The 24,471-nt window shown below is 40.6% G+C and overlaps 1 protein-coding gene across 7 annotated transcripts in view; it reads left to right on the top strand.

Annotated features, from left to right (window-relative positions):
* Positions 1 to 19,576, top strand: part of ACSL3 (acyl-CoA synthetase long chain family member 3) — a 112,854-nt gene extending 93,278 nt beyond the window's left edge. For 5 of the 7 annotated variants that reach the window (XM_073359941.1, XM_073359944.1, XM_073359938.1 and 2 more), the window contains 5 exons: positions 2,906 to 2,980; positions 4,430 to 4,621; positions 7,120 to 7,234; positions 11,419 to 11,588; positions 15,035 to 19,576. In XM_073359941.1, coding sequence (XP_073216042.1) covers positions 2,906 to 2,980; positions 4,430 to 4,621; positions 7,120 to 7,234; positions 11,419 to 11,588; positions 15,035 to 15,195 — 713 coding nt within the window. In that variant the 3' untranslated portion in view covers positions 15,196 to 19,576. The remainder of the gene's footprint in view (positions 1 to 2,905; positions 2,981 to 4,429; positions 4,622 to 7,119; positions 7,235 to 11,418; positions 11,589 to 15,034) is intronic. The other 2 variants (XM_073359942.1, XM_073359943.1) reach the window with 2 other exon arrangements.
* The last annotated feature ends 4,895 nt before the right edge of the window (positions 19,577 to 24,471 follow it).

Below are 24,471 nucleotides of genomic sequence, written 5' to 3'. Positions count from 1 at the left end.
TCTGGCTACAGATATGGTTATCCCCTCAGAAGGGGAGTTCTAGCCTAAGGACCCCATGGATAAAAAAAAGGTGGAGGCCACTCTCAAAAAAGACTTTGAGACCTTCTCAGTCTCCTTCAGTGAATCCCTATCAGCTGCTTGCTTTGTGAGCACATCTCTCCTGACTGGAAGATCTCAGGGTCTTCAAAGATAGAGATCACCCTGACTTTGGCTCTGTTTTAAAGGACATTTCCCTGGCAACAGAGTTCATTGCTGATACCTCAATGGACACAAGGAGATTCTCAGCCAAAGTCATGGTCTCTAGGTCAGTGACCAGTTGCCACCTAAAGCTCCGTGACTGAAAGGTGGATGGCCACACACAGCAGGTTCTGTGCTCCACCAAATTCGTGGGAGCCTGGCTTTTCAGAGAGAAGCTAGTCAAGGTAGTGGTGGACAATGCTGCAAAAATCTAAACAGTCGCTCCCTCTAAATGCTACAGGATGTCTTTAAGAGCAATAAAAGCATTCCTTTTGGCCTTCATCCTTGCAGAAATGAAGAGACAGCAGATTCTCCAGAGGAAAGCTGTGAAACTGTGGCTCGGGAGGAAAGCCAAGAAGGAACCCTGCTGCTCCCAAAGCCTCTCTGTGTGATGAAGACCATCTAGGTCTTTGCCTGGAGCTGAAGCTTGGGAGCAGGCTTTATCATTTCCTGGGGGAATGGGTTGTTTCAACCATGGACTAGTGGTCAGGGAGATAGTGAGTTAGAGATGTTCCTTTGAGTTATAGGCTCCACCCCTCCCATTCTTCATCCAGTCTTCCATCTCAAATGACCCCATAAAGCATGGTCTAATCCAGAATCTGTTTTCTTACCTCCTGGATATGGAAGTAATAGAAAGTGTTCCCTTATAAGAGAGATTCTTTATTGTTCAGAAGCATACGGGGAGGGAGAAGCTGAGCCCTTCTAGATCCCAAAAGGCTCAAAAAGTGGATGAAGAAAACAAAGTTTTGGATGGAGACCCTAACTTCTAAGGTGTCATCCCTATCTGAAGGGAATTTTCTGACTTTGGTGGATCTGATGGATGCATAACTTCATATCATGATCAGACTGTGCCATCTCAGGTTCCTAAGGTTTTTGTACGTCAGGAAGCATTATCAATATTGGATGCTCCTATTTGGCTTGTCTGCGGGCTTCTTTGTCTTTACAGTGATGGTGGTGGTAATCATATTCAGACTCGGGTCACAAGGGATCCACCTATATTCCTTCTTGGATGACACTAATCAGAGCTCTTATCCACAGCAACAGCACATAGAGCTACATCCCTGACTTTGAATCTCCTTGAGGTTCATGGCTTTATTATCAATATCAAGAAAAGCTTGATTCCGTTCACCCAAATAACTCATTTGGGAATGAACATAGATTTTTGAACATATTTTTGCTGTCGAGGTGTCTGTCTTTAAGAGGTTCCAGAAAATTCAGAACCTCCTCGTGTTGCTTAGGAATTTCAAGAGGCCTGATATTGCACTGAGCCTTCAACTGTTAGGCCTCCTAGTATTATGCATAGGGATCATTCCATGGATGCAATCAGACATCACGTGCATTCTAGCTTCATCTTAAAAGTATGAATCAACTCCTTAAAATGGTGGCTAGCACAGAGCAGTGTCAACTGGTTGTACATGGGGACACCATATCAAGTATGGATGACAACCCTGATCCTGCTCAGATTCCTACACTTGTCAAGACTCCAAGTAAACATAAAAAAGTCCATTTTAGCTTCCACACAAACTATAGACTTCATTGGAGCAACCCTAGATTCAATCAGAGCCAAAGCATACCTACCCCAGGACATATTCCAAGCCATAAAGGATTTCATCACTTAGCTTTGACTGAGCCCTCAGACAACAGTTAGAACCTGTCCTAACTGCCTAGGTCATGTGCCACCCTTTGGTGAGACTTCGATGTCTACAGGCTTGATTTATGGACAGTGCCAAACAAACACAGTCCAGACAAATTGATCTCCTCTTCTCCCCGCCCACCCCCTCCCCCCCTGCCCCGAGTTCTGTGTTCTCTCCCTTGGTGTGAAAAAAGGGAACATGGGACTTCGCTTTGTCCCTCCCCACCCTCAGAAAGATGAACTACAGACCCCCTCCCATCTGTGCAAACGTGTTGGATAGAGTACCTGGACCCAACGAAAATCCGAGCTGCACATAAACCTTCTGGAGCTGCATACAGTGCACAAAGCCTGCAAGTGATTCCTACTTTTTATTCAGACCTTGCATGTTCAAGGCCTATTGGATAACATGACAACAGTTTACTATATCAGAAAACAAGGGGAAGCATGGTTTGCCCCTCTTTGCATAGAAGCAGTCAATCTCTGGAACTTCTGCATTTGCAGATCACCCTCTCAACCAGTGCACCTTCCTGGAGTGTGGATGCTTTGGCAGAGAGCCAGAGCAGACGTGATCTCTGGAGATCACAAGTGGGAACTACATGGTATGGAGCATCATTTGGCATTGGGGATTCCCATCTTGGAATTTCATTGTCTGTTCAAAGGTAGTTCAGAAAAGAAATTCAGTATTGATAAATTATTGTGAAATTTTATTTATTGTTGACTTAATCAGCAAGCACACAAGCATCCATTTACAGCTGTAGGCTCTGGTCCTGTAATGTGATTCATGAGGGTGGACTGCTGTGACTACCCAGAGCCATATTGACTTAATTTGAGGTCTTCACCTTGCTCCCCCATTGCAGGATCAATATCCTAATCAGTATGCTTGTATCTTAATTGCACATTTTGAAAGTTGTGTTGCAAGAACTAAAATTAAGAATTAATTCATTAATTAACTCAACTCTGTTCAGTTTTGATAAATAAAATTTATTTGTAATCACTACTTGCAAATTGTTAATTGAAAATTATTTTTAATTTTAGTTTGGGACTACACTACAGGGAGAGTAGGAGCACCTTTGGTTTGCTGTGAAATCAAATTAATGAACTGGGAAAAAGGTAAGAAAACTCTTATGTAATGAAACTCAAATGCACGTAAGAACCTTATGTCAGTATTTATTTATTTGGCTGCACTATGCCCAATCCTCCACAGTGTAAAGCTGTTTCCTGGGTGACACAGGATTAGTGAGCTGCAACCAAGCTCCCTTATAGAGCTTGCTCAAGCTGGATTGAGAAAAATCTACCTCAAGAAGTACCGTGCATGTGTTGCTTACTGAAGAGGAAGTGAACAAAATGTTTAAATAATTTAAATGTAGACAATTGTTGATATTTGCCTAAATAGGTGATGGTTAGTATAATAAAGCCATGGAATTAGTCTGTTTTTGTTTCAGGATGAACGGAAACTTCCTGTGTTTCAATAATATTAGATTGGTAGATGAATATTTGTTTGTTTTTTCCTACCTTGTTGCACACAAGTTTGATTTTAAAAAAATCAGCTCCTAAGCCACTGTAAAATGTTATAAATATTTATAGATTTGCTTATTAGCACACACTGAATATTTTTAAACAGTTCTGATTTACAGCTTGTGTTTGTACAATGCCTAGCACCATGGGATACTGGTCCATTACTGGAACTCCTAGGCACTAGGATAATATAAATAATCTACTGTAGTGTTTCTTTCTTTTTGTTAGTCACATGATATATGAACATACATCTGGTGTGTTTGTGCATGTGCATGCATGTACCCTCCTATCTAGAGAATTATTTAATGTCAACACACTGGAATGGGAGACAAAATTCTGTATGTGCCAAACCAGGGGTGTTGGATTCACTGTGGTTCAAGCTAAACTACAAGTACACATTTTCTCCTCTTGTTAGAAAATTTCACAATAGGCATAGTGCAGTTTACTAGCATTAATATAAGAAAGAAAGAAAGAAAGAAATGGAAGCCTATTAAATAGATGCCAAATCTAATGGGTCTAATTAGATGTTTGAAGTACCTCTCAGTCCTTTGCCTCCCTTCACAGTTTCTTCTAATTTGGATGGCGGAGCTGCTTTATTATTTTGGAGCGCTTTTGTCTCACAACATTGAATGAAATTCACCCCTTTGATTTGGGCCAGTGTAAGGCTTATGTCTAACTTAAGTCCCCTGAATGGGACTGAGGTGATACGTATGCTTTAAGTTGGTCCTCTGCACACATAGGAATTTCACCATTAATGAACAGTGCCTACCCACCTCGCTAACTAGATGCTAAAAGTGGTTTGGAGCCACTAATACTCTAGTTAAATTATTCAGAAATTTATTGTAAAAAAAGATACTTTCAAAAATAATTATTCTAATCTAAACCTGCTCTATAAAATCTAATTTTGATGATAAACCAAACACATCAATCCATTGAAAACTGTATAGATTTGCTTGGAATAGTTTCTGTTTTGTAGTTTTTTTGTTTAACTTCAATTTTTTTAAATCAACATCATGTTTAGAAAATAATTAACTCTGTTTTTAGGTGGATATTATAATACTGATAAACCGTATCCTAGAGGTGAGATTCTTATTGGAGGCCAAAATGTGACCATGGGCTACTACAAAAACGAAGAACGAACCAAAAAAGATTTCACTGTGGATGAGACTGGACAGAGGTGGCTCCATACTGGAGACATTGGAGAGTTCCATGCAGATGGATGTCTAAAAATAATTGGTGAGTTACCTAAGGAATTTGATTAATTTACTCCTATCAATTGACACAGTTCAGGTAAATAACATACTTGAACTGCTTTATTGTGTTGTTACCTAGAATTCTCAAGTGGTGGACTACTTGGCATTTGGGCTCATGTTGTTCTGTGTATCCAAGGAATATGTTTATCCTTCAACCCAAAGCTCCAGTTAATATTTTAAACTACAATTGTTCTCCCTCTTTTAGAATATTAATATAGATTTAGCTGTGATATTGGGTGCATCAACAGAGGACTCTACTTTCCTAAATCAAGATTTATGAGCTATTTAAACTATTGTATTAAGTTCTAGAGATTTTTGTTTGTTTTGTTGTTTTTTTGATGGGGGGTGGGTGGGTGGGTGAAGTTGTAATGGTATTATGCTGTCAGTAATTCTAAGGTGTGTTTCTTTGTCTTGGTATTAATTGGAGTCCTCTACAGACAATGGAAGAGGAATACATGCAGGCAACACTTTTTTAAACAAGTGCCTAAAGTTAGGCTCCTAAGGCCATATTTAGGCACCCAAATAAGTGGCAGGACTTTCAGAAGTGTGAAACACCAGTGAAGTTAGTGGGAACTTCTGGGTGCTCCGTAATCTTGAAAATCAGAGCACTGATTTAAGAGTAAAATGAGGACTGTTGCTATTGACTTCATTTATTTTGTGATATGGGCCAAGTCCTAGGTCCCTTTGCAGTGGTTTTTCAGGACACTATAGCTGCAAAAGTAGCTTACTTGGCTGCCCCAGAGAGCATGTTGGGGTATGACCAGGGAAAGGGGGTTTGGCCAAAGTGCCACTGCACTTGGCAATTCGTCTGTTGCAACAGCCCCTTGGAAGCCATTACAGCTGGTGCAAGATAGAACAGCCTTCAAGTTGCTCTCACTTGTACCAAGGTCTGAATCAACTCCTTACCACATCCAGGATTGGGGGTCACTTTACTATCCTCCCCACTTGGGTCCTTTATTAATGAGACCTCAGCCAGACCTGAGAAATGAGGCCTGTATCTCTAATTATTGTGTCTTGTGCAATAGATGAACTGTTAAAATATAAATTAAAAGAATAAATAATAAAATACCACAAAACGTTGCATTTCCTGCATATGTTTCTGGTCATATGTATAGTAGCCAAGCAGCTTGAAACATACTACTTTGAAGAGTGTCCCTTTGGGTCTCCACTTTAGGTGAATCTGCACCCCTGCGCTTGTAATTGGAGATTTTTAGTAGCAGTGCCTGGTTGGATCACACATGTGCTGTCCCTGTCCCGTGCTGCTTCTGGCGGTTACATAGTGCTGTGTGACCAACCCACCCCCCAGTTCCTTCTCCACCTCTCTCAGCTTGAGATGGAGCATTTGGCAGCACCTCTGAGATTTATCTTTAGCCTATCTTAACTTTAGAATACTAGTTAATTAGGGTAGTAAACTAAACTAACTACTATCTCTTCCCCTTTTATTCTTAAAAAAAAAAGTCTTAACGTAGGAATTTAAGTTACAGTTATTAGGATCCCCCTTGGTATAGTATAGTTACCTTTCCTCACGGGAGAAACCCTATTCTAAGTGGCATGCCCGACTCCCTGGGTTTTAAATATTGCCTCACTTGTCGGTCCTCAATCCCAGTGTCATGAGGAGAAGTCTCTGCGCCCGGCATCCGGTTAGGGATCATGGACCCCCAGGCACCGGTCCCCAATGGTGGCATCTGACAGAGGTTCTCTGCTACCCCCTCAGAGGAAGGAGCACTTTGCCAAAAAGGTGACAAAGAAAAGAACTCTGACCTCCCCTTCTTGGGAATTTGCCAAAAAGAGTTGTTCCCGACCCAGCAGACCCCATCAGTACCGACCACACTGAGACCATCCATCTCTGAGGTACTGGAACTCCACTACCCTCCCTCCCTCCCCTCTACTTTGGAGTTTTCATGTTAGAGACTCTGCGGTAGAGAGGGACAGGGACCATGCATGTGTGACCCAACCAGGCACTGCTACAAAAAATCTCCGATTACAAGCGCAGGGGCACAGATTCACCTAAAGTGGAGCACCCATGGGGACAACCATCTCAAAGACCTCAGTTACTGCAGAGTATGAGTAACCTTCTCTTTCAGCCAAATACTGTTTTTCACATAATTCTAATTATAGTCTAGTTATATTCGCTTACAGTGCTGATAGATATTGTTACATCTGATAAAGATACCATATAACTAGAAGATCTAGTTGGAATAAAACATATAGTAAACATACAAATATTTCATTGGGGAAAGGTTTCTGTGTAGTTTAAAATATGGATCACAGTTGGTAGAAGGACACATCTAATGATCTGGGCAGATTGCTTTTTGCTAATCTGTGCAGTACCAAAAACTGGAACTTTATTTATCCAATTTAAAACACACAGAAATATGTTTGTTGCTTTTATACACTAATATCTCAGAAATGGGTATCAGCAAGCCCTTGGTGTTTTCATTTTGCAACTAACGTTTATTTAATTTTTCCCTTTATCAATAGATCGTAAGAAAGACCTTGTAAAACTCCAGGCTGGAGAATACGTCTCTCTTGGCAAAGTTGAGGCTGCTTTGAAGAATCTTCCACTGGTAGATAATATTTGTGCATATGCAAGCAGGTAAGAGAGCTCGTGTCCAAGACTTTGGGGTCAACATTTTCTAATATTTAAACTACAGTGGTTGCACATAAAACTCTTTTGCTAACTTGCAAGTTTTTTGCCCATTTGAAAGAGATTTTTGTTTTGTTCTGTATTTTTTGAAGTTTTGCACTGTGCCTATGCACTCAGCTCCAGGTATAACCATATCTAAGACTTGAAAAGATTAAGCGTTAGCTATCTCTTATTGATGCATAAGTACTTGTGCATGACCAAATTAATACATTTGTAGCTAAATCTGGTTCCACATATCTGCTGCAAGTAACTGAATATGTTGAGGATCTCTGCAAGAGTGAAGGGAGAACTCACCTGACCCATCCACCATTAGACATTGAGGCAGCAGTGGAAAACCGCTCTTCAGCTTCTAATGTTGTTGCAACTCGCTGAGGGCTTGTCTACATGGGGTTTTAAACTGAATCAAATCCAGTTAATCTGGTTTGAAAATTCCTGTTTATGCATGATGCAACTCATCATTGCACTCTAACTCCACATTTCCTGGGAACTCTGGAATCCTCCGCAAATGAACTAGGTTTGCTCCTAATTGAATTAGTTTAGTCTTTTGTTTGTGTGCTTACAGTTGCTGTCCACCTTTTTGCATGCTTACAGTGGCTATCCCACAGTGCTTTTCAGGTCAACCGTTATGACTTGTCCATTTACTCGTGTGCCATCCTTGCCCTGGTGTTGAGTTTCCAGGATGACCCTTCCCCTCTTTAAAGGGCGGCGCAGAGCCAGATTTGGCCATTTGCTCCTATACTACAGTGTATCATTATTCTGGTGATACAAACGTGCTAGCACATGAGAAACCCAACAACATTCCTCACACAGCTATTTGGAGCCATGTTGGGACCCTGGATCATCACTACTGGGGGAGAAGTGTCAGTTCAGAAAACTCTTGTGGCCAGCCACAGGCATAAGAACCTTTTTGTGGACATAGCAAAGCAGATGTCGGGGCGGGGGGCTTGTGACCAGGATGCCGCCAAGTGCCAGATAAGAAGCCAAAAGCTCAGGAGAAACATTGAAATGAGGGGGAAAAAGGAGACAATCTGACGGGGCACATGATCTCTCCATTTTTCATGAAGTAGACAGGATTCTACCTGATTATAGTACAACCCATCTCAGGCACTATTCTGAGAGTGTTGCCTGCATTCCCCCCCACACTGAGGACGACCATCTAGACCCATCAGAGGATGAGCAGGAGGTTGCCGAAGAGGCACTGCCCCCTGAGAGCCTGACTCAGGAGCCTGACTCTGGCCAGCTGGAAAGCCAGCTCCCGTCATGCTCTGCTACAACAGACCCTTGTTCCTGCCCTGCATCAGCTGAGCCAGAGTCCCAGACAGAAACCCATGCCAGGCCTGAAGGCTCATATCCCATAAAGGAAACTTCAGCATGTAAGTATCTATGTTTACAATTTATTATTTTATTATTGTTGGCAAATATGAGCTAGAAACCCACATCCCGTTTGTTACAGCTTCAAAATCCAGCCAGCATAGTGCAATTGCAGTTAGTCCCTCTTCCTCCTCTGGTGCACCCCCCCTTCATAGCATATTTCAATAACAAAAGCATTCATTTGTGCAAAATTAACAGTTGATTGAGACCATGCTTGCAGGAAAAGAAATTGGGTTAGTTTTCATAGTTTATGTGAGGTATAAGTGCACATTGCCTGCCCAGTCAAGACACAAACAATACTGGACCCTTCTAAGGTACAAATGCCTGGTAAAATACATTGTAGCTGATGATCATTGAAGGACCCTGTCCTTCTCTGCACTTTCTCCATGTCCACAGGGAAGATATAGCAGACCTTAAGATTGAGAAATAGCTTGATATTTGTTTTGCATATTACAGGGAATAGTCACTCACCCATGCTTCTCAGTATAGCTTGTCAGCTCCTTCCACTCCTGCAGTGCTTTTTGGGGGGGGGCATCCTGGTGAATAACTGAGCAGCAAGATACTGCCCTTTGTCTTTTTGAATAAGACCATTCTCTGCCTCCTAGTCAGCCACGTCAGCATAATGTTATGGAGAGTGAGGACAGCTTAAAGGCGATGTAGAGGGAATTACTATCCAGTTTGCCCCCTATAGTCCTTCCTTTACACCTCCAATGCCATAGAAGAACCTCCAGGGCGCAAACAAAACTGCAAAACCAAACCTGGATCATAGCTCCAACCACATCACCCCAACAGCATGAAAGCAGATACAGTAGATTTGAAATCCAAATGCACCCAAATTCCTCTGTACATGCAGACCACTTAGCATCTCTGAGGTTCCCCCATGAATGGCAAGAGTCTCGGGGAGGTAAAGTCACATATACATAGCTTTTTTCTGGTATCATGATTTGTCTGCGATATGAACAATAAGCAGTTGTTCTCCTCTGCCCCCTACTTCCACAGCCACAGCTCTGCAATAGCCAGATCATCAAGGACAGGATATGAACTGCTGACAGGCTGGTCAACTTGAAGGGGAGAAAAAAGAAGACTCAAGACAAGGTGTTTGCAGAACTCAGGGCAGAGACACAGAGGAAAACCAGGCTGGCTGAGAAGTGGAGACTGTATATGAGGGAGGGAGAAAGAAGTGCAGCTGTCCCAGGAGAACGTGGCAGTGAGCAAGGACAACGTCACAGTGACCAGTGAAAGTATGGCTGTAGCCAAGAATTGCATCACCGTGGTGAAGAAGAGCATGGAAAAAGGCAGAGAGATTCTGAGACAACTCATGGATGCTATCCTAAGACAGAACGTCCTTTTGAAAACATGCTTCTGCTAGGCCAGCAGTCCCTGAAGTCCCATAATTTGGGACCTAGCCATGTTCTTCAGACCCTGGACAATTCTGGCTAGGGGACCAGCACTAACTCCTAACCTCTGCATGCCCACAGCAATGCTTCTAGCAGTTCCCATTCACCTCTCAAATCCAACCTCTAGGCACTTGGGACTCCAGTTCTTTTGCGCCCTACAATGCCTCTGAGAATTTTGAGCCAAAGTGCTCAACCTATGTGGATGAGAAGAGACAGAGGCCAGGTGTATACTTGCCTTTAACTTTCTGCATCCCTCTTCCAAATCGTTGCATTTGAAATGTTCTTACTGTTGCACTTGTGAAAGGTTTGTATTCAGTTGGTTATTTAAGAAGATTGGTTGGTTAAATGGGGTTCCAAATACAGTTTTTTCCCATTTGTTCATTTAAAGGTTTGTATTTGGTGTTTTATTGTTTTTTCATAATAAAACTATTTATACATAATATATCCATTATGAGTCATCAATGCATTTAACACAGAAAATCCTTTAAATAAACCTGAAATAATGCATCAGCTTTTACAAAAGGATATAGGGACCATTCAACTTCAACGACCCACACACAGTACACCAGCACTCATAATGTTTGCATCTGAACACACACCGCACTGGCTACCGTGTTCAGGCATGTGACTCAAATACAAACAGTAGGCATCCCTGACAGCATTCCCCTGGTGTTTGTGTTCTGTATGGGATGCCTTGCTGGTTGCTCGAACTTCTGAGCAAGTCTCCTCTCTTCATTCTCCCATCTACCTATAAGGCTTTCCTGCTTGCTCTCACAAATATTGTGTAAAACACAACATCCAATTATAATGGACCTTTGCATATCCTCCTTATGTATGAGGTGTGCACATTCTGCATAGGCTGAGCCCTGCCTCCCCTCACCTTAGTATAGCAGAACTGCACTGATTCCTTTGCAAGAGGACTTTCCATATCTGTAAAGGTCAGGTTAAGATTTGCCCCTCAATGAATTATTTGAACCCGATATGCCCTATTTTTATTCATTATGTAAATACGCAATCCAAATTATCTCATAATAAGGAAATTACATTTAAAAATGGCTAATCTGACATTATAGTTAGGTATTAATTACAACTCTAAATTTGTGTGTTTTCTTCCACTATCATATTTCTCCTTAATACTTACATGGGTCTGTTATGGCATAAGTAACCATATTCAGTAATACAAACTTCTACCTATTTAAAAAAGGGCAGAGGTCCAATTTTGTGAACTTATTCTGTGAGATTCTAGATGAACAAAAGTTAAAAATCAATGTAAAATAGAAAAAAGTTTAACTTTATAATTGTTTTTAAATGACTTAATTGTTAATGCTACCAAATTCATACTAAAGTACATTTTATACTTCTCAGTTTCCAGTCTTATGTCATTGCATTTGTTGTGCCAAATCAAAAGGAACTTACAGAACTAGCTCGAAAGAAAGGATTTAAAGGAACGTGGGAAGAGATCTGCACCAGTGCTGAAATGGAAAGAGAGGTACTGAAGGTAGTAACTGAAGCTGCTAGCTCAGGTGAGCAGTCAGGTAAATTTGTATTTGCTTTGTGGAACTTAATGTATTGTAAAAGTATAAAATATAAAACAGTAGAAACAAAATAGGCATATGAATTTATAAAAGATGTTTTATGAGTAATTTGTGTCCAAAATAGAATCCGCCGATAATGAAGTATTTGTGTTTTCTGCAAAATTTGACTTTAACTGGAGGGTGCTTTTTGTGTGTGGGAGGGGTGGGGGACATAGTCTATGTAATTCTTCTTAGAGTGCTGGTCTCTGTGTGACTTCCACACGTGGGTACATATGTGCTTCATGTGTCTGAGACTGGATATTTCTAGTAAGTAATGTCTCTTGGTCTGCACCTGCACAGTTGCTCCCCTTATACCCTATACTGGCAGGATAAAGAGCGGTGAGGACAGATGCTTTTCCAGTTCCTTCTTACCACCATGTGGCCTCAGTCGGAATCTTGTGTGTGTGAAGCTATCTTTATCTTTCATAATCTGCATGTATAATTGTATATAGTTGTAACGTTTTTAGTATTTTATAGTCTAGTGTAGTTTAGTTTGTCCCCACCTCAGGAACTATGTCTATTCCCAGAGTTCCAGGATTTAAGAACCGTATCTCCTGCCCTCCCGCATCTTGGTCAGCAATGACCACCAGTACTACCTTTACTGTCTTGTGGAGTCTTATATCTCCACTAAGTGCAGCATCTGCTGCTCCTTCCCTCTCTGGACCTATGAGAGACGAGAGCTCCGACTGAGGAAGAACCTCATGGAGAAGGCCATGAGACACAAGTCTGATCCAGGCCAGAGGAAACCTTGTGTACCTTGGCCTCAGTCTGTGAGTAGCACCCTTCTAATAGCCATGATCAGAGGCCATTCAGACTATTCTCAATTGCAGCAGAAAAGACTCCATCAGAAAATGGTATTTAGCAAAATGGAGGCGTTTCTCTACGTGGATGCAACAGAGCCAGTTATCCTCAGAAAAAGCATCTGCTATTTTATACTACTTTCTTACCCTCAAGATGTCAGGATTGTTCATTAGCTCACTGGAGGTCCACTTAGCTGCAATCAATGTCTTCTATTCTCCAGTAGAGAGCTAATCCATTTTTAGTCACCTGACAATAGTCAGATTTCTGAAGGGTCTCACTAGGATCTTCCCTCCAGTAGCAGTGCCAACATTGCAGCGGGACCTCAGGCTTGTACCTATAGGCGCCAACTCTGTGGGTGCTCCGAGGCTGGAGGACCCATGTTAAAACCAATAGCTGGTGCTCAGCACCAGTCAGCTGTTTGGCGATGCTCCCAATGAGCTAGTTGGGGGTGCCACCAAACAGCTGTTTGGTGGCTCACGGAGGGGCTTGGGGGAGGGCAGCGAGTGGCAGGCAGTCAGGGGCCTCGGAGAGGGGTGCAAAGATGTGGAATGGAGGCAGGGCCTTGGGGAATGGGACAGAGTGGGGGCAGGAAGAGGTGGAGCAAGGGCAGGGCATTGGGGGAAGGAGCGGAGTGTGGGCGGGGCCTCAGAGCAGAGCGCGGGTGAAGCACCCCTGGAGAAAACCAGAAGTCTGTTCCTGTGCTTGTACTGTCAATACTTACTGGGCCACCCTTTGAACCATATGCCATATGCCTGATGTCCCATCTTTCCACGAAGGTAGTCTTTCTTCCCACCATCACAGCAGTCAGCAGGTGAGTGAACTGGGGGCACTCATGGGCGACCCACCATACACCACGTTTCATAAGGAGAAGGTTTCCCTTCACCTTCACCCAAAAATCACCCCCAAGGTAATTTCTGAGTTTTTCATGTGAAGCAGTCTCTTCGCTTGCTGGTATTCTTCACTAAAACTCATGCTTCTAATGAGGAGAGGAGATTTCATTCCCTTGATGTCAGATGGGTTCTAGAGTTCTGTGTGCAAAGAATGAAACCAATTAGGAAAATTCCTAGACTATTTGTCACTATAGCAAAGCATTCTGGGGGACCAGCTTTTCTGCTCAAGGACTCTCTACATTGATATCTGTGTTGCTCTTTGTAATCAGTTGGCGCATCTCCCTTCCACGGACAGGCTGAGGACCCGCTATACTAGAGCACAGGTAACATCAGTAGCATGTCTTCGAGAAGTACCTATACTGGACATTTGTAAGGCAGCAGTCTGGAGTTCCATCCATATCTCTCAAAGATAACATCTTAGTCCAGGCATCTTTTGCAGATGCAGCAGAGGTGTATTACAGACTTCTATATTGACTGCATCCTTGCACCACCCTCCTCTTTGAATACAGCTTACCAGTCACCCACATGTGGGGTACACATAGGGACCAGCACTCGGTTACTCTACCTGTAACTGGAAGTTCTTCAAGATGTGTGGTCCCTATTTGTATTCCACTTCCTGTCCTCCTTCCCCTCTGCTTTTGATCCTCTCGGATTCACAGTAAGAGGATTAATTGGAGAGACGTCCATCTGCACTGCCATGTATGCCCTTGGTATGAAGAAACTGCCCATGTGTGGACTGACAAACTCTACTTGCTAGAAATCTTTGATCTCCGACATATGGAGTGTGTGTACCCATGTATGGAATATAGATAGGGACTACACATCTTGAAGAACCTCCAGTTACAGGTAAGTAACCCACATTTTTCTCCTTGTCCGTCTCAGAAACTTTAATATATAATATAGCAAGTTAAGTATTGTGTAAGCTAATGAGCATTCAGTATGCAATAGGCTATTTGTTTTCATTAGCTCAGCGTTCCATTGACTTTACTTTTACATTACTTCATAACCTTAGCCTCCATGCTAAAGAGTAATAGTTAAACACTCCTCTCTGTTGTGTTCCATAGAGAACAAAAAGGGTGGGAAAACAGTGAAAGGGGGAAATTACATTCTCCCTCTCTCCTCCTCCTTCAGTGTCCCTTTCCAGTGAGTTCGCTGAAGATCAACTGCACAAACAGTGTATAATTAGGGTTGGGCAGGTTTGGGGAAGTATATTGTAGCAAAGGAATCAGCTACTGTACTCAACACGTTCTCCCAGCAACTTTCTAGAAATACTATGAGAAATAAACAGCAGAAAGTAGCACTATTCTGAGCCTAAATAAATTCAATTCCATGCCGCCTTCTACTTTCAGAGGGTCAGGGTTAGAAAACAGGCCTGGCAGGATAGATCTTGAGTGAGCCGTTCTGCTGTGTGTATGAGCGAGCATGCATTTGCAAAGCCAGTGAGCAGCACAAAAGCCCAAGCACATGGGACATATTCCATGGTAATCGAATTTAATTGTCCAGAGATCCTGTGACGCCACATGCTTTAAAGACCTCTCTGTGTGGCATCAAACTAAAATTTGAGGAGTACTTTTATCCCCATAGCACTGGCTTTTCTGTGTGAGAGCACGATTTAGCTCCTCAATCTATGTTTTAGTTAAGGAGGGGAAAAAACAACAAAAATAAACCCACATACATTTGAAATCTTTCTCTTATTTGTATTTTTTATTATTGCAGCTCATCTGGAGAAATTTGAAATACCAGTAAAAATTCGTTTGAGCCCTGATCCTTGGACCCCTGAGACTGGTCTGGTGACAGATGCCTTCAAATTAAAACGCAGAGAGCTTACATCACACTACCAGATGGACATTGATCGAATGTATGGAAAAACAAAATAATTCTTTTCCTGCGCTTCTTTGCTACAGTGAGCTCGGATCAAATAGGAAATACTTGAATCTCATGTCTCAGTACTTGAGACCAACACACAAAAACACCATTCCTCATTTTCAACTTAAACTGATAACATCAACATCGTTGACTGTCAGGATTAGTAAAATGTTAAGGCAGCAAACTTGTGTCTGTCTCCTTCTTTCCAGTATTCTCTGCTATCCTGTCAATAATTGGATTTTCCTGAGTTCTTTTGGGAAACTGTGTGATTTTTGAAGCCTCAAGTTTTTAAATATCATTTATAAATCCTGTATAATGTTCGGTTTGCAACTTTTTAAAGTTTGGATGTACAGGCAGATAACTTGGCTATGTAAGAAATGGTTATTCTGGGGGCCTTTTTTATATAAGTATTTAAATATAAAAACTTATTGATGTTGTGAAATTATGTAATCTGAAAATGCTTATAAATCAAATCACTGTTGGACGGAAGACCAGATTATTTTGTTGCTGTGCAATTGTTCTTTGTAAATTTAAGAAAGAAAAAGTCTGACATTCTGACTTATGAAATACACCTGAAATATGTGCCTGATGGCTGATCCTTAAATATTTTATTTTTTACCTGAAAAAGAAAGGTGGGCATGGCACAGCACTGTATATAAGCAGACAGCCCTGGAGAATATGTTGTTTGAGGCTTTATTAATGCAAAAGATGCTATTTAACACACCAAAAGCTACATCTGTGAATAATCTGTCTAATATTGAAATTCACTTTTAAAATATCTTCAGGCCATTTTGTACAGAAGTTATATTGTTTAAGATTTGTGAGAACTTTTAAGTGTTAAGTAAAATGAATTCAGAAAGTTTGGCGGGACTTTAACAAAATCATCTCTTTTCTCATCAGTCTTACGTACACAATTCAGGTTTTCCGTTTTGTTGCTTGTAAATCATTGATAACAGTCATGTTCAAACCTAGCTGCAGCCCAAATCTTTTGGAGGGAAATTTCTTAAAGGCCCAAAATGTCCCATTAGGTACCAGTTGGAAGTGGGCACTTAACTGCCATTTGTGCCTTTGAAAATCTTCCCCCTAAATTAATAATTTAATGTTTTTGTTTATCATCTTTTTTTCTTTGAAGGCAGATGTCTGAAGTATTGTACGTTAAGAGTCATATTTATTTTACTTGGTTGGTTGTTTAATTGTTGCACCCAAATTCTTGATTTAGTTGATTATAAATAGTCCTGTGAAGCTTTCATTTCCAGAGTTCTGGGTGCTAGCTAGGTCTAAAGTGAGAGCCTCTAGATTGGTTTCAGATATGTATTTTATTATTAGTTTTTTAATATATTAATTTAGAGAAAATATTCTGATCAGGGTCACATGAGAACATGGAAAGGCATACATCAGTAAATTTTGTGGTGGACCAGGTATTAAAAGGGCTTTAATTTGCTGAAATTTCTTTCCTCATAGGGTGTATGAAATTATAATGTAAAAAGTCAGGTCTTCATGCTTGCTTGATGCAATAGTTTGATAACAGAGCATTGGCTGTACAAAAGACTTGCAGTACCTAAAACCAACCTTTTCTGCTGTTAACATTGGTAAAGCTTTAAGTTGGGAGTTTTAGGAGATGGTTTCACACAAACTCTGATGAAAAAGTTAATTCTGAAGTATATGAAAATTGACACTCCTTGTTCAGTTGTATCGGAGACCAAAGTCAGGTAGGTTCCCTGTGCTGGTGAAAGCTGAACGTATCATACCTAGTTTCAGTCACTTAAATAATGGAAGAATGAGCTGTATTTTTAATAGCTCTTACTGGATTGCCATGGATTTGCACTGTTGTTGGTGCTGGAGAACTCTCTGGACCTTTTGGTGAGGTTTGGTGTATTTAGTCAAATAGAATTGTCAGAATTAAAAGGGGTTCAAAATCACATTTGTATGAGTAATGAGGCCGTTGTAATCCAGGCTATACATGATCTGAATCTTAAAGAAGTTATAAACACATGGTAGATATATACAGATAAGACTAAATGTAGGTTGCATCCGATGAAGTGAGCTGTAGCTCACGAAAGCTTATGCTCAAATAAATTGGTTAGTCTCTAAGGTGCCACAAGTACTCCTTTTCTTTTTGCGAATACAGACTAACACGGCTGTTACTCTGAAACCTAAATGTAGGAAAGTAATTGATTGAAGAATGGGAGCACATGAACTGTCAAGTTCAAAGGAAAAGTGTCGTCATGTTTTAGTTATAGAAAAATGTTTAATAAAATATAGATTTGCACTCTGTCAAATGGCATCAAGAAGCAATAAGGTTCATAAATAGAGCCTGCATTTGAAGCAATGATATACTTTGCTTAAAGTTGCAAATGGCTTTTTTGTGATCCTAGAAAAACAAAAATAATCCAAAAAATGGCTAACGTAATATGGCCAGCATCTTAAGACCACTTGTACTCTGTAGTGTATTAATAAAATTCTAAATTTGATTAACCCAGAAGAAGAATTCTGAAAGAAATAGTATTTTAAAGTATGCTAAGTTCTTAAATGCACTTTGGATAAATCACAGAAATTAACAGATGTTTTAACATTAGTTTGGAAACAAGTCTTCACTTTCCTTCCAGCTCTGCCAGAAGGTTGAACTGTAATCTAACTCTGCATCTGTTTTTCAGTCCAATTTTCTTTTCTGATGTACTTTTAAGTTGATGTAGACAAATAGTTCCAGTTTCTGTTGAGATCAGATTGGTTTTGTAAAAGATAAAGCTTTTGTTTCCTCTACGTGAAAATAAACCGGTAGAACAATTTTAAAGAGAAAAGGGCCTTTGAATTTTTGGATGGGCCTAAAAAATATTTTTTGGTAAGTATTATTATCCTGTCTCAAAGATGGGGGAACAAATGGCCTGATCCTCTGAGGTTCTGAATATCTGCAACTCCTGTTGAAGTCACTTGTTGTGGGTACTCAGATCTTCTCTGGAGCAGGCTCTAAGGCAGAAAAGTTACACTAAATGACCAGGGCCACAAAAGGAGCCTGTGTCATAACTGACATTAAAATGCACGTGTCCCTTGTGATTGTAGTCCATCGAGCAATGATATCTCTTGCGTGCTTGAGCTGCCACCATCCTTTCATCTTGTGATCATGGGCCATGCTAGCTGCTTAGCAGAGGAACAATTCAATTAGGAGGCGGTTCATGGGAATCCTAATGGTAGCAGTCAACGTGATGCCAGACTCCAATTATGAACTGGTCTGGGGGGCTTTTTTCTCAGCCCTCAAAAGTGAAAGAAATCTAGCAACCTGATGGAATAGATTTAGCCTCCACATTTTCAAGGTTCTCATAATAAGAACATGGGGTGGGAACTGCCGCTGAGAGTCTATTCTGGCCCTAAAAGTTGGCCTTTGAAAAGAAGCATCTTGACAAGAAGCAATTTAAAATTCCTAAAATTCTGAATCTGTGGGATAGTAGTGATCATTAGCTACTTATCCCCATGTGGAAATGTGCATAGCTATGAATTTTGAATTGCAGTATAAAAGAGGATTAACTGACCTAGTAAGAACCAGGACTGAAGATGAATAGTTGGCACACATCTTCTGGTGTTGGTTTTTGAAATGTTTCAAGACTTTAGACTGACACTTCAATCTAGATGTCACAAGTGTTCTTTACAGAGAATAAACAAAGCTTGTTTGGATGTGGTTAGGAAATTAAAAATTAGAGGTCAGAAAAGACCTGGCAAGTTTATTGATGCTGTTACTATTGCAGTTTACAGAAAAATTGACTGTACCTCAAGGGGAAGCTGTGTCTTCTCAGCAGTAAAACATTTTGCTGAAGTTGAAGTTCAAAGCGGTGTGCAATTGAAACTACAAATATAGCACATAGATATGTGCTAACAAGTTTATAAATAGGATGAAGAGAAATGTATGGAATTGAAACCCTACATAAAAACATTCTACAAAGCTTGTAAATTTAGGCAGAAACTGCCACAGGGGATAAGAGTCCATGGAAGTAAACTTTTATATGTATGCTGCTGAAATTGGCAAGCTTTTCTTCTGTATTAGAACTCCACTTAGACCTTGTGTTGCAGCATTTTTTTTTTTAATAAATGTGGTGTATTCATTCGTTTGAGCTTGTAAGAAAATTGTATACATCTGTGTCTTCCATACTGGTTAAGAGGAGGGGTCTCCTTTTAAGTTTGAACACATTAGACCAGTCTGAAAATGTAATTGAATGACCAGTTGTATAATACTATAATTGGTTATTTAATGCAAACTCATTTTCAATGTAATCTTGGTTTGGTTGTTAATGTGAACTGCCTGAAAAAGTGTATATCATAACTGATTTATATTGTATGAATTATTTATTTGTAATTGGACATTAAGTTTCAAAAATAAAGAAAGATAAAATTGAGTTTCACAAATTAAGCCTCGCACTTCCTGTTCTTCACCTTTTCAGGGTGTTGTTTTTTTCCCCCCACAAAAAATCATTCTGGACCAGAACCATAGCTGGTGTAAATTAGGGTCCCTCCATTAACTTGGTGGAACAGTATACTTGTCCATCAGCTGAGGACACATCTAACCCTTCACATATAAACTATGTTCTTGCCGCTTTTAAAAATGGTAATGAATTAAGACCATTGAGAATGTTGCTATTTTCAAAGGGGACATACTCTGAATTTTTCTCCTTTTGTTGGAAACCTTTTTGCACAAGTGTGTGACATACTATAACATTCCTGTCTTCCTCTAATAATTTTTCCTTTTCCCTCTTACATTTTTACTGTCTATTACATTCAGACCATGCAAACTTATTTTTATAACAATACTTGTGTTGTTGTGTGATGCTGACATTTAGTATTATAACACTCTGCTTGGCAATTTCTAAATGATACGTAAATATCATCTTTATTTCTTGTATTTCAACCTTGGTTGCAATGATTAATTTTACCTCTTTTAGACCATATTATGGTACCCATTGTGTTGGAGGGCTGGAGTGTCGTAAATGAATGCAATTATCTGGAAATCAGTTGCAAAGATTTGAGTCAATCTCAGATACTATCACATTTATATTGATTACATGGCAAAGGTTCAGGCTGAGGGCCGGAGTGTCAGCCATGTGAACTGTCTAGTTTTAAACTTGGGGGTGAGTCTACTAGCCCTATATTTCTGCATTAATCACAGTAGTATCTTGTTGCTGTAAAGCAGTAGTTCTATTATTCTTCATATTGAAATGCACCCACTCTCACAGTAGGTTTTTAGTCTCCATGGACCTGGTGGGACAGAATGATCTCTGGCTGAATGCTAAGCCCTTCCTGATGAACAGACAGCCCGTTTATTTTGCCTTCATCCGTGTGTGAGATGCCAGACTCCTCCTGGTACACACTTGTATTCAAAACCTTCAAAGATATTTCTAAAGCTGGAAACTTTTAGTTTAAAGTAATTCTAGATAATTTGACTTTAATTTTCCTAAGGCCCTGCAGCAGCAAAACTCTCTGCAGGATGCTCTTTGAATGCTAAATTCAATAAATAGAAGTGAAGGACTGTAAATTATTGTAGAAGCTAATCTAACTCTGGGTACTAAGAAGGGATAAAGTATTAAGTAACCCTATGGAAAGCTTAATTTTCATAGGGGTGTTATATTAAGGAAACTGCCAGGAGACGGACAAACGTGTGTAGAAAAATGGATACAAGAATAATGGATGAGTCGAGCACATACAACTGGAAGTCTACTTTCCAGTGATCTAGATTTAGCCTCCACATTAGCTAACAAAAGGTAAGGGGTAAAACACAAATGGCTTAAAATAATAAACCAGAAATGGAAAAAAATTGGAAAAATATTGCAGATTTATTAGGATAAATAAAGGAATTCTGACAACCTGTGGTAGGGGTGTGTGTGTGTGTGTGTGTATATATATATATATATATATATATATATATATATATATATATATATATATATATAAAATGAGAGAGGAAATGCAATTACTAAAACTACATAGTAATAGACTGCGAACAATACCAGGGTACATCTATGCAATTGTCTGTGAAGCATCTCAGGCTATGTCCACGCTGCATTTAAAAACCCACAGCAATGAGTCTCAGAGACCAGCTCTACAGTCTTGGGCTTGTGCGGCAGTGCTAAAAATAGCTCTGTAGCCATTTGGTCTCAGGGTGTCTCTGGGGCTTGGAAGCCCAGGGAGGAGGATGGGCTTCAGAGCCTGAGCTCCAGCCCAAACTTCAGTGTCTACACAGCTGGTTTTAGCACTGTAGCACAAGCCTGAATCTGTAGACCTGGGCTCAGAGACTCATTGCCGCAGGCTTTAAAACTCTGTAGACCTATCCTCAGGTACATTTACTCAGCAGCTGCAGTTGTGCTTTCCAGCGTGGGCAGGGAGCCGTGCTGGCTTTGCTCAAGTTACATGGTAAAAATCACTGTGTAGCTGGAGGTAGTACTGGTGGCAGCTTGGGCTAGCCGCCTGAGTACAAACCCACCTAGACCCCTTAAGTACGTACTCAGGCGGCTAAGGCCAAGCCGACACCTGTGTTGCCCCTGGTTTCACTGCTTCTTTTTAGTGTGTCTGTCTACCACAGCTGGCAAGCACCTTCCCAGATGCAGTGTGAACATAGCTTTCCTATGCTTACGTGAATCCAGACTTAACACAGTTAATTAGCTCTTTTGAAAGCCTTCGGCACCTTCAGTGTATAACTGGTTGAAATGCAATGTACTGGCTCTTTCAGGCCAGAGGGTGGAATCTTAGGGTATGTCTACATTGCAATTAAAAACCCGCGGCTGGCCTTTGTCAGTTGGCTTGGGCTACGGGACTGTTTAATTTCAGTGCAGATGTTTGGGCTTGGGCTGGAGCCAGGACAAGTGGGAAAAGGAACTCAGCCAACCATGGCAAGTTCTGGGAAGGGGAGGGCAGCATATCAAGTGCTTTCTTTCCCTGTACTTGGCAAGTCCCTAGCAGGAGAAGGACTTCTTGCCTGCCTGCTGACCTCTTCTAGTACTGAGTTTGGACCTTTCCTCTTGAGCTATCTTCCAAGTTGTGCAGGAAGACTGGAAACTGCATCCCAGCAGAGACTCTGTGGTGGAAAGAACTTTGGCGTGAAGGTTTTTCTTTGAGGTTTGTTTATTTAAAAGCCTTTGTTGCCTGTTTGAGTACAGTCCGTGAGGGTGATTTAAAGGGCCAGCTGGGAGAAACCAACTCAGGGCCACAGCCTGCTATGCTGGTTAGTGTGCTATAAACCCCTCAGTTGCAGATCAGTCTGGTTATGTCACACATACAATTATATCACAGCATATTGATTCTAGGTAATAGTTTTGCAGATTTTTCTGCTTTATAATCAATGCTTGGGACTCCTATATATACATCATATCTGAGTATCATATCAGTATCATATCATATCAGAAAAACTACTCTTAAGCCTAATTGGTGAATCTAAGGGAGCCTGTCATATGCACAGCAGAAAAGAGACTTTTTTTCTAGAGTATCCTACAATTAATAAGTGCATTTTTCTTTAAACCAACAAAATAGTTAAAATGAAATATAAGCTCCAGCACCATTATGTGGACTGAAACAAGCCAATCTAAAAAGAAGAGATCAGAGTGGTAAGAACAGCTTTCTAATAATCCAAGATTATCAACACTGTACTGATACTGTGATGGTGTCTCACGTCAATGTTAATGTACTAGGATTCAGCAAACAAGCACATGTATACAAGGTCAGGACAATGCAGGGACCGCAAACACAGTTACAAGTGGGATAGACAGGACTGTGCATGACCATTGCAGGCTCTTGTAACTTTGATTTGCATGGTTCATGATTTTCACTGTGAAGCAATGAGATTCTTTTCCCCAAGAATCAGGCAGCACAGACAATACTGAACAGGCTTATTCACGGCACCGGGAAGACTGATAAACAGCTTCAAAAGTATGGTGTTAGTGACCCATTATATACTTTTTCTTACCAATCCATTTGCCTTTATCTTGTACTTTGTTTCAGAGAGCGAGTGTGAGAGAGAGAGAGAACACTTAACATGACAATGACAGGAGCAGAACATACGCATAGAAACCATTCTGATTACATCAATTATCTATGACTACCCTTAAGGTGAAGTGGTGGGGTGGGGGTGAATGTTCACATATATCCGGAGAGCTGTGGAGGGTTTGTACTGCTCTTCCTTACTGAGAGGCCGAGTTACTGGGCGGACATCTGACCATTTAAGTTATCAAGTGTTTACAGCTGCCATTGTCCTTGGGCCTCTGGTATTTCTACTTGTTAGTTATGTAGGTTTCTGCCTCAGCTGCTAACTGAATTTTTAATTCTTGCCTAACATCACATAATGTGTTAATGTGCCTTGCTGCAAAGCAGTTAACGGCGACATGACACATCTGCCATCTCGCTTTGATGATGTTTCCCAGATGCTGGAGTCAACCTGACATGCTTTCAAGTCACTCCACTGTGAAAATGGGTGCCTTGCTTTAGCTGACAATCAAATATGACTTTGGGTATTCTCGAGTCAGCCATAGGAACAAGAGGCCCACACCAATGCCACTGAGCTTCTATGAGCTTGCTTTGAATTGCAGACATCTAACAATTACCCAAGGCCAGCTGTGCATGTAGAATGATGATATACCTCCAGTGGAATGATAGGGGCATCAAATAAGCATTTAAAAATAAACTGATACTGTACTTGCAATATCTGTAATCACATAGCCCATATGAAGGACCTATTCAGGCTGCAGAGCAATAAAATAAATATGGAAACTTACTGGAGCACACACATTCAGTGAGTTATTACACCAGTGCTGACAAAGCAAATATTCCTCTTTCCTTCCGTAGCCCCACTGTCTTCTCTCAGCATTTTCCTTTGCTCTAGTGCTTTGACATGTGTGAAACATCATCTGTGATTTCTGTAGTGACTTGAATGAGTCACGGGTGAGAAGGAAACTTTGTAACCAGAACGTACAATGCATGACAAGTAGATGATACATCACCTTGTTCAATAATTTCTCATAAGAAAAAAATGGAAAAGCAGAAGATTGGAAAGAGAAAATTTATTCTATCATGTATTGGGAATAATTCATCTAAAGTCTGGGAAATGATTGGTCCAAATGATTTGGAAAATACTCTCAAATAATGACTCCATTCCCTGAGGTCAGAGTCTGTTTGAAAATTGTTCGAATCAAAAAAGTCCTAAAGTCTTAGGATTTTAGTTTAACAAATTTTATTTTCCCAGCTAAACTTTTCATAGTCAATAGACTTCAGGTTTCAATGTATTCAGAGACAGAGCGGAGGGATTCACTGGACTAAAGCAC

The sequence above is a fragment of the Lepidochelys kempii genome, chromosome 9 (genome assembly GCF_965140265.1).
Source record: "Lepidochelys kempii isolate rLepKem1 chromosome 9, rLepKem1.hap2, whole genome shotgun sequence".
Lineage (NCBI taxonomy): Eukaryota > Metazoa > Chordata > Testudines > Cheloniidae > Lepidochelys > Lepidochelys kempii.
The sequence above is the reverse complement of the archived record's forward strand: the minus strand, read 5'-3'. Positions and strand labels throughout refer to the sequence as shown.